This window comes from Gossypium raimondii, chromosome 1 (genome assembly GCF_025698545.1).
Source record: "Gossypium raimondii isolate GPD5lz chromosome 1, ASM2569854v1, whole genome shotgun sequence".
NCBI classification, from domain to species: Eukaryota; Viridiplantae; Streptophyta; class Magnoliopsida; order Malvales; family Malvaceae; genus Gossypium; species Gossypium raimondii.
This window is the reverse complement of record NC_068565.1, coordinates 1,692,427-1,703,263: the sequence shown is the minus strand read 5'-3', so window position 1 is coordinate 1,703,263 and position 10,837 is coordinate 1,692,427. Positions and strand designations below refer to the sequence as shown.

The following is a 10,837-nucleotide window of genomic DNA, read 5'->3' as shown; positions in this document are numbered from 1 at the left end:
AAAATATATATTCTAACATTAATATATCTTTGTAGCTGAATTTAAATAAAATTATTAATTTTATTATTAAAATATTGTTTTCAATCAACTTAAATCCAACTTAGATTTTTTTTAAATGTTTGACTTTTCAACTTAACTAATAACTTTTTTGAGGTTTGACTTTTCAAAATGTTTGGTTGCATGAACTATGAAATAACTAATAACTTAGATTTGACTTCTTAAAATATTTGTTCTCAAAGAGAAGTGGAGTTATGTTTTATTAATAAATTAAAATGTTTTCTAAAGGAATAAATTAAAATGTGAAAGTATTCATTTCTTAGCACTCAACTTATATTGTAAAAATATTACTAAATTATTGAAAATAAATATTAAATATAATTATATTTTAACATAAAAATTAAATCGAGAGAGAGGAATAACAACACCAAGATTTGAAATTATTGGAATGCCAGCAAGAAATTTAATCAATACTCCTTTATGTTGTTATCTGAATATAATTATATTATTTGATAATTATAAATTATGTAATTTTAAATACTTTATTAGATTTCTCATTCAAATAATTTATATTAAATTTATTCACATTTTAATTCAATGTACTTAAAACTTTTAAATGAGAGTGGAGTTTTGTTTCCAAGACAAATTTTCATATTTGGCGGTAAGAAAAAGAAGAATTAATTAATTTTGAAGCATAAAAAAGACAAAATGAGGATATATTGATTTTCATATACGAAAATGATAATTCATTGAAAGAAAAAAAGAAAAAATTAAATAGAAAATGTTCCTAAACGTCTCTTTAACACATTATTTTTCCAAAGTAATATTATTAACCATTTAATTATTAAAATAAAGAAAATATCTATTATATTTAACAAATAAATCCAGACAGCCTTTTCCAAAAAATTTCCTCATTTCTAACTCAAAATTACCAACACTTAATCCACATCAAATTAAGACTATAGTTTCCTTCTATCTTTCCACCATTCTTACCAAACACATCAATTTTTTTTAATCTTTCAAAAGAAAATTCAATTCTACCTCATAATAAAAGAAAAATAGAGGAATTTCAAGTAAATAATGATATTCCATTGCATAAAAAGTGGTTGGGATGGATCATGACATTCACATAGATACAGCTAGAGTCAAGAGGCCATGAATATATAAACCTATAAAATCCCTTTTAATCACTTACTTCTCATACTAGTAGTATATTAGCGCTCTTGATTCTCCGCCCATCCTAATATAACAATTTTCTTCATCCTCTGCACATACCACCTTCACCATCATTAAACAACCAATCTTTCATTCATATATATAACTAAGAACCCTAAGCCAACGATGAATCTGATCTGAATCGTAGATCTACCCTCGTTATCCTTTTAGAACAGCTCCATCAACTGCTGTGAAACATCTGCATGCATCAAACCGTAAGTTATTACGTGGAAAAATATTTGGTGAACTGTCACTGGAGTTTTTAACCTTCACAAGTAGAGTAGAAAAAATCAAAAAGTTAAAGATATGGAAAATTGCCAAGTTCAAGGACTAAGTTGGGAAAAGTTACCAAGTTCAGAGACTAAATGTAGCTTTTTCCCTATAAAATAAAGGACACGGGAGTGTCTTTTAACTCCACTCGGGAGATTAAAAAAACAACATTATTTCAGGTTTTACTTAATAGATATAATCATAGAATAAAGCTTACCCCCCCCCCCTTTTCACTGAGCCTAAAAGGGTGGTGACAAGGTTAAAATCCGTTAAGAGTTGACAATCAGGCAGGTTCGGGTTAGTTTCAAGCAATTTTAGTTTTTTGCAAAACCATTTTATAACCATGAGTTATCTTAGCCTCATCTCTGATTCGGGTCTTTGAATTCTTTTGGTCAATTTCATGTCTGAAATCGGGGGTTGGTTTACAGGTTTACAATTGTTTTGCCACCTTAATGGTATAAGGATGTGTTTATCTCAGTTCACTAGAATAAAGATAACTTCAAACCTTTCATATAAGAAGGATTACCTTGGAGAATAGCTGGAGTTGTTTGAAATTCTCGCCAGATATCATGGTAAGAAGCAAGATCGAAATTTAGAAACTTGGCTGCGAGATAAGCAGCTCCGGCAGCAATATGGTGGGGCTTAAATTGAAGCCACAATGAGCTCCTAAGCCTACAAAAGAGAATCCACATACATTATTAAAATAAACAACTGATGGGAGTTACAACAAGACAGTGATCACCGTTTTATTAGATGCTAAGATTAACATAAAGCAATTACAAACCAACCACAGGAGCAAGAAACGAACAGGCAATGTCTTCAACGACTTAGCACATAACACCACAACCACCACACGTCAACGACAAATACAACAAGAAATGATCATAACAGTGATTTGAAGTGAAAAAGACAAGTCATTTTTTCCTTACCAACTAATGGCATCAACACCAGGTAGAATATTTTCCAAGAATCTCTTGCACCATGGCTGACAGAGTATGAAAACTATAGCAAATATGTTTATACCCATCTACAGAACAAATCAGTTCCAGTCCAATCCGCAGTGCTTCTAACTCCAGTAGTATTACACAATTCAAACACGGAACAGACATAGAGCGCAATGTAGATATCAAAGCAAGTCTCTTTAGCCAATCAATTATCCGAACAGGCTCATCAACGAGTATGATTGACTGCTCGTGGTTAAGGAGCATGCATGCATGCTACCCCCCCAATTACAAGGAACTAAAGCAGGCACGAGATGATGTTATGAGCAATTTTTACCACCTAATAAATGTAGCATAAGGTACAATATATCTGTATTATTATACGCACCATTGTAAATTAGTATATACATATGTCCGTTAGTAAACCATAACTCAAGAAAAAATAGACAAAAAGAGAAGGATAACGGACTACAAGGAATACATTTTGAAGAAATGTCAGAATGACAACTGAGGAAGGCAAAACATGACACTATAAGTGTAGGCTATAAAATAGTATATACAGATGCCCCTTGTTAATCAACCAAAAAAAGAAAAAAAAATGGATGACCATGACAAATGGATTAAAAAGAATAAACTTTTTGCAAAAATATAAAATGTGGCCAGCTATACAGAATGGGGGCACCATCTATAGACATAGTAATAAATAGTACACGATTGGGTAAAAATACAAAACTCTGTACACACACACATCATATATGTATATATATAACTTCCATAGTTTTATTGTTCTTCAAATTTAGCCCCTTAAAACGCCCCATCTTGGCATGAAAGTGGAAGAACCACTAGGGACTATGATAAAAAAACTTTCCAGCACAACCAAAGCACTCTGCTTGATTATGGGGAAAGTATTCCTCCATAAAATAATAGGCAGTAGAATACCATGCCATACGAACCAGAGTGCATTAAATAATCACAAGAACAAGTCCCAACAAGGACCACACCCTACCAATATTCCCAATACAAGCCTGACCCAGAAAATATTAAAGAACTCACGCTGCCTGGTGCTGCACACCCATTGACATAGGCTTCATAAGTTCTACTCTAATTGACTGTAAAATCTGCAGTGAGTTTTTGGCTGAGCCTATTCTAGTTCAGTCTAGTACAGGGGGTATCATTATTTTGACTGACTGCTTTACAGTGTCGACTGCTTTAGTTTAAAAGTTGCCATACATAAAGCATAACCAAAATGCTCTAAGCTATAAGGCCATTAACATTTATTGAGCATACACAATTGTCTCCAAGGTATTTAAGATGTAAACCAACATTTAGAAAAGTTCCCTTTTAGTTTGCAGAATCCTCCTTGAAGGAGGAGGCATCTTTCATCTTTGTGTTCTCGATCTAGAAAATAATATAATCCTAAATATATGTATGTGTCTTAGAGTAGTTATATAATTATGAAATACACATAAGATGGATGAAAAAACCTAAATGAAACATCAAAAGTCAGTTAGAAGCACCAATTAACCAGCTTTAAACAAAAACCAATACAATCATTTCCGCTGAGAGACAGATATTTGAGGAGAAAATACACTGAAATATTTTAAAAGGAGAAAAAGAAGAGGGTTGAAGTCACTAATTATGTACTGCAAAAACAAGATTCTTTCCAGAGGCCGAACAAACTCTATGCTTAGCAACACCAAGAATTCAACAAGGTTGTACTCAATTCAAGGTTTAGAGCCAGGTCAGAAGGAAAGGCAAAACCCTAGACAAGAATCACTGTTCTATTCAACAAAGACGAATAAAAGGTGAAGATACATGTGTTGTCAATGTATTTTTGGAATTTGTTTCCTTTATGCCATGCTACCTGAAGCAGGCTACGAACAATTCGCTTTTTGCATCTAACCCATCCCCAATGATTGATAATGCATGTTAGTTCAGTCTCCAACATGTGCACATAGACTCTTAAGTTTGAAAGGAATGAAACTCAGACACAACAGGATTCTGAGTCCAGCTGGTACTTATAAATCAAAATGTAAAACTTTCATTAGATTGACATTGCCATTGGCAAATTCAAATTGGAAGCCTCTCATCTTAAAGTATTAAACAAAATAGTTAAACAGGGTAAGATTTCTGGATAAACCAAAAAACCAATCTTTAAAAAACAGAACTGGAGGTCAAACCAATCGAATCTCCAGTCTTAGGTCCAACAAGTTGGACTAGGAGGCGAGATTACTCTTGTTTTTTACTGTTCAAATAACTAATTTAAAATAAATATTAAACATGGTTAATAATTATTGTTTTCTTTTTTAGAATAACATTCAGCTTAAAGGTATTGTTCCTTTTTAGAATAACTAGGAGATTAAAGGTTCAAAGCCCATTAATTACAAATAAGATTTTGAAAATATATGTATGTTCATAGAAAACGGATTGAATAAAAAACCGTTTTTTACTGGTTCAATCCGTTTCCATACCGGTCAATCCAGTTTTTGACTGGTGAACACTCACATGCTTCAAATGTACCTGCCAAAGCAGTCCGGTTTTTGATTCCATGCCAAAATCTCCATTTTGAATGGGAGAAATGCAGGACAATAATAACAAACCATGGCTTGACAACCAGGGAAATCATCACCAGATAGCATTTAAAAAACGAGGAAAGAACCCACTATTGACTCTTCCAAGTCAACAATTTTTCTCCAAATACTGATGGACACAGGGAGGCAGCCAGATTTAAAAAAGTTTGTATGGACTCCAGGTGAGTGGTATCAAAAATGACAAGACTATATTCTGAGGTTATGTGGCTTTAATAGCCATGACCAAGTTGATGGGGTAGAATCATGGGAAAGAACCATAATTATTGTTAATTCAACGTCAGATGTTAAAACAAAAGTTTCCATGAACAGCACATCAATCCGCCAGCTAACAATATCATACAAGCGTGCACGCTAACCTGAAATGACCCTGCAATTATATGACATGCCAAAAGAATCAATATGCCATACCAGAATAACTTCGTAGAGTAGTTGTGCTAAAGAAAATTATGGACAGAAGTACCCAGTTCTGGGCAATATGGAAGAAGATAACCTGCATACCCTTCACACCCCAACTCAACTTTTTTTCAACCAATTCATAGGACTGCATTGCACCCAGCCACCCACCCCACCCAAAATCCCTTTAAAGTCAAAACCCATAAAATCTGCTGATTGAAGGGATTGAAACACCCACTACTCCCAGTGCATAAAACAGCTACTCAATCATAGCCACAAGAACAAATCCCAATAAATGAGCATTATTCTTAGACTACTCTGGAATAACTCAAACATCACAACGAAATAACTAAACCAAATAGGTACCTGAAAAGGCAGAAGGATCATAATCATTGCACATGTAATAAGACCATTGTGAATCACATCAAGGTGAAGTTCAAAATGCAACAGTCAGTTTTACTTCTAAAACTAACTGAACTAATCCTTACAAACATATTGCATTGCACCTGTAAAATTAGCTTCAAATGAAAAATAATCAGTAACATTGAAGCATTAAAGATAATCTTACCCTTCACTGACCAAGTTTAATGCCAGGTTCACCAAGGCTGTTTGTGAAAGGCCTAGTTTGTTTAGAATGGATGTAAGTGGAGCATATGGATGTTGCACATTAAGTTCAAAATTTAAGGTAGTCAGGATCATTTGCTCTGCCTCAATCACACGTTCACGATACTGCTCAAACCAATCCTGTCCAACAAACAACTCATTTAATGTCATCATATGAAAATTAAAATGGCAATCTTTTCCCTTTTCAATGCAAGTGGCAACTGTAAACTGTTTTTATGCAAAGCCAAAACATTTTCTATATTTGTGAAACATGCTAATGCAGGATTAATATAGCTGTCTCTAAAATGTTTTGAACTGCAAATGCACAATTTAATGCTTGAACGAAAGAAGCTGACAAGTTTTAATCAACATTCAGCAGCTACACAGGAGTTGGTCCAAATTTGCTTCACTGCCACTAAGCTGCAGCCTAATCATTGTTGGAAAATGCTTTTCATGGATGATAGTATTCAAAAAGCTTAAATATGCTTAAAAACACTATTTTCACTTCTACCCTGCCAAAGAACTTAATCCCTTTCAAATTTCTTAGCAAGGAAAAATCAGAAGAAATCAAAAGGTACTCACAACAGGGAGCAGGTAGGATAAGAATGTAATATCCTGTTTATGGAATATTTCACAAGAAGTTCTCAACACATTGTTCAAAGGGCGAGGCGTCTCCTCCGACTTTGCAGCAAGGAAAAGAGCAGCAGTAGCAATCAACTGAAAAAGAATCAATTTGTTAGTCAACTACCATAAACCCTGCTTATGGTCATTGACCTTTTCATTGTATATCAACTAGCATATACAAATTGCCAATAAAAAAAACGTTCCTTGAGGTGATAAAAATGGTTGAAGACAACTTAATGAAACTCAACATGACCTAAACCTCAATAGCTTCATAAATTAATATTTAAGAATATCTACAAGTGACACCAATCGAGGAAAAATTTGAAAACATAACACATGGTCAAGCAAGCAAGATAATATCAACCTAAAAATAGAATTCAGGAACAAAATAGGTGTCTAGAGATTCGAATAGAACTTGAGTTACAAAAGCAACAAAACTTTCTTCTTACAGTTATCACCATAATTTGGAACATTGTTAACCTTTAAACACTGCTGCTTATGACGTTTGGAGACTACACTAGTGGTATAAAGGATAACTTCCATAAATAAGCGAGCAATAAGTTTCTTAAGCATAAGTATTGGAAACTCACAAATCTATCATGGCAAGCATGTGATCTTCGAACAAAAAACCGATGGCACAGTACCATGGCAGTGCCAATGGTAGTTTGTGGCCTGCAAAACACAAGATGATTTAGAATATTAAATAAGAAAAATGCATAAATGATTATAAGAACAAGGAAAAGGAAATAGCATCAAAGATTGATAGCTCACAACTCAAGCTGCAACCCGAGGTTCTGAATGAAGGCACAATAAGAATAACGCAAATGTGTCTCGCGAAGAGCATCAATACCATCTCTTCTTGAAGGTGAATATCTCTCAATATCATCCCTTGACATAAAGACAGATTCATCATCCTCCAATTGTGATCTATCACGTTTATTACTGACAGATGTAGAGGCTTCAGCAGTTGATCTCACAGGAGGAGGAATGAAATTGCTGGGTTCCAATGGAGCTGTAGGGAATTGCAGGCTATATGGCTGATAGTTTCTACCACTATCTCCCCAAGTAGCAGCAGAGAACTTTCTCCTTTTCAAAGAAGGAGCACAATTTGGTTGTGCATGATGATAACCTCTATTATGCTCCCCAAACTGCCCCAAGAATTCTTGGGCATGGTTAAATATCCTGGTAGGGTCACTACTCCAGTTGCCGTTCCTGTAGTTATCAGAACTGTAATTATTGTAGTTATTCCTATTGAAAGGGCACCGGTAATCATCCTGAAAAACGCTTCCTTGCATGCGACAATTCCGTGTAAAAGACATTCCTTATTTCTTTCTGGAACAAAACCTGAAATACGAAAAAAGAGAAACTCACTCTTCCAACAAAATCTATAAAAAGAACAAAAAAAATTTATGGCTCTGATTTACCTTTTTTCATAAAAAAAAATTTAAGCCAGAAAATAGAAGTTTGAATCTTTAGGCTCAAAACAAGATTTAGAAAAGAAAAAAGACAGGTTAAAAATTCTATCAATCAGTTTGCCCTATCCAAGCTAATTTATTCCTCGGATGCTTGATATCTCTAGATTTCCCATCTAATGATAGATATTTATCAAGTTAATTAGTTCAAAGCCTCTAACAATACCTAACACTACAAAAAAAATATAAATAAGGAAGCCATTAAAAGAATAAATACAGATCCAAGTTAACCAACAATTCAAAATTATTAAATAAAAATACGAATTAAACACATGCAAAACACGCAAAAAAAAAAGAAGGAAAAAAGCAACATCTTGACATATAGATTAGATCATCGTTCAAAAAAATCAAATCAAAACCAAAACAAAATCAACCTTCTTCACGTCGAATCCAAAGAAACAGCTGATTTATGATCTCCGATTAAAATAAAATTAAAATATAATAATTACCTGAATAAAATGAAAAAGATCAAGAGAGATAGGGAGAAAAAGGGCGTGAATAAGATCCGAAATTGAGAATGAGATTGAGATAGGGTTTTTAGAAGAAAAAGGGAAAGGGCAAACGGTGAGAGAGAGAAAAAAGAAAGGAGAAGTTGGGTCAAGTTCAAAAAAGAGAGAAGTCCAATGAAAGCAAATATTTTTTTATTCCTTTTTTTTAATGGAAGCTTTTATATATAATTATCTGAAGAAGAAGATTGTTTTAGTTAGGTTTTATATTTAAAATCATAAACACAAATCCTGATATTTTTTTTGTAAATTCAAAATTTCGTCTTTATATTTTTATTTTTAAAATTTTAGTCTCTCTATTTTTAGATTTTAAAATTTAAATTTGACCATGTTAAAATTATTTTGTTAATTCAAGTTGATTATAAATCGAGGCGAAACCAAAAAAAATTTAGGGGGCTGAAATTAAATTTTAATTTTTACGATAGTAAAAATATAATTTCACATTTTTAATAGTTTATAATTATAATTTTTAAATGATTAAATTAAATTTTTATCATTTTTAGGGGGTCAAAGTATAAATTTACCTTTACTAAAGGGTCTAAATGAAAAATTTTCTATTTTGGAGGGACCGAGCCCCTCCTAGTCCCCTAGTTATGTCCCTATTACAAACGTCATTTTTTTAGTTGCATATCTACCGTGAGTTTTTTTTTTCAAAATATCACACAAATAAATTTAACAAAAAAATGTACAGTATTAATAATTAGACCTGAATTTTGAAATTTAAAAAAGAGATTACTTTTTGTAAATAAAATATAGGGATTACTTTTTAAATTCTGAAAAGTACATGACCTATAGCATATTTTAACCTTTTTAATTTGATCCTTTGACTTTAAATTTTATTATGGTGTGGATAACGTGACACGGATTATTCATGCTATCATCAAAATAATATATATAATCTAAAAAATTAGTTTAAAAAATAATTAAAAATAATTTTTTTAGGTAATGGCTTTGTAAAAATTCAAAATGCCACATTATCATATCATAATTAAATCCAATTTGAGGGTTAATTGAGAAATTTTGTAAACTTCTGAAATTAAAAAAAACATATTTTAGAAAATGATAATAAATGTCAAAATGTTTTTTTTCCATTAAAGTCAAGAAGAATATAATAACTAAGAAGATAAATACTGAATAGAAAATTAGGTAGGGTGGGTAAAAGTACGCCAACTTATTCCTGCTGGATTAATTTTAAGGTTAAAATATGTTTTAGTCCCTGCAATTGTATATAATTTTAGATTTGGCCCTATACTTTAAAAGTTAAAAACTCAATCTTTCTATATTTTAATTTAAAGATTCTAATCTAATCATCACCGCCGTTGGTAATTTCCATCAAATTTTGTCAATTTAACGTGTTTATTTTCTATCAAACAGATGCCACGTCATATAATGATAGTCGATCAAAATTTTAAGTAAATTTTAACATAAGATACTTACGATTTTAATTATCGTATGAGATTTTCAAATCAAAACAAGTAAGAGAACTTAATTTTAATTTTTAAATATAATAACATATTAAAAATTAAAGTCGGACCACCGATTGTCGAATTGGATTATATTTATTACCTATAATTATTTAAAATGTTATTAATTATTCATAATTTTAAATCGTTAAGATATTATCAAAATATGTTATAAATTTATTTTGAACCACTAAGCTCGATTTCAAAATTTAATCTCTATACTATATTTTAACATATAATTTTATGTCTCTAATTTTATATAAATCGTTAATTAAATGAAATAGTTAAATTTCATCTTACTTAACCTATTTTTAATATAAAACACATAACTCGCATCATAACAAATACAAAATTAATCGGAAATTAAATAAAAGTATAATTTAGTTTTGATAACCTTTGTATTTTAATTTGTATTTCAAAAACCGTCCAAACAATATAGTTGTTGATTTTTATTTTATTTTCTAGTTCATCTTTAATAAAAATAGAATAATTATATTATATTTACAAAAAAACCCTAGTAATTCGAAATGTGAATATAATAGAATGACTAAACTCGTAATTTAACCAATATTATACGAGACATCAAATAGTAAGGTTGAGCTCATACAGGTTCGAGTCTCGCATTATGTTAAACATGCATGGATGATTTCGTATTTGTAATAATTTATTCTAATTAAATTTTAATATATTTAGACTAGGATTAATCATAAATTATTTTGAAAAAGAAAAAAAAAAGTTGTTCCAGTCCATAGACATCTTCAC

General features: G+C 31.5%; 1 protein-coding gene across 3 annotated transcripts; it reads right to left on the bottom strand.

The window, feature by feature from the left end:
* Positions 1-1,064: 1,064 nt before the first annotated feature.
* LOC105774547 (cyclin-T1-4) lies at positions 1,065-8,746 on the bottom strand. Of its 3 annotated transcripts, none has more exons than XM_012597084.2 (7): positions 8,556-8,743; positions 7,406-7,978; positions 7,225-7,306; positions 6,593-6,727; positions 5,976-6,151; positions 2,009-2,154; positions 1,065-1,411 (listed from the first exon to the last, which is right to left on the bottom strand). In XM_012597084.2, exons 2-7 carry the CDS (start codon positions 7,951-7,953, stop codon positions 1,380-1,382), a joined length of 1,119 nt encoding a protein of 372 aa, XP_012452538.1. In that variant the 5' UTR covers positions 7,954-7,978; positions 8,556-8,743; the 3' UTR covers positions 1,065-1,379. The 3 variants fall into 3 exon arrangements, 1 of the variants encoding a protein (XP_012452538.1); XR_008195050.1 differs by lacking the exon at positions 1,065-1,411 and adding an exon at positions 2,412-5,773 and having other exon boundaries at positions 8,556-8,746; XR_008195051.1 differs by lacking the exon at positions 1,065-1,411 and adding an exon at positions 2,412-5,381 and having other exon boundaries at positions 8,556-8,746.
* Between the last annotated feature and the right edge of the window lie 2,091 nt (positions 8,747-10,837).

Coding starts and splice junctions, on each gene's coding strand:
- LOC105774547 (XM_012597084.2), bottom strand. CDS start 7,953: ATGTCTTTTACACGGAATTGTCGCATGCAAGGAAGCGTTTTTCAGGAT. Junction 6,728..7,224: donor ATGCTTGCCATGATAGATTT/GTGAGTTTCCAA, acceptor ATTCTTTTTCAG/TTGATTGCTACTGCTGCTCT. Junction 2,155..5,975: donor TTAAACTTGGTCAGTGAAGG/GTAAGATTATCT, acceptor TCTCTTTTGTAG/GCTTAGGAGCTCATTGTGGC.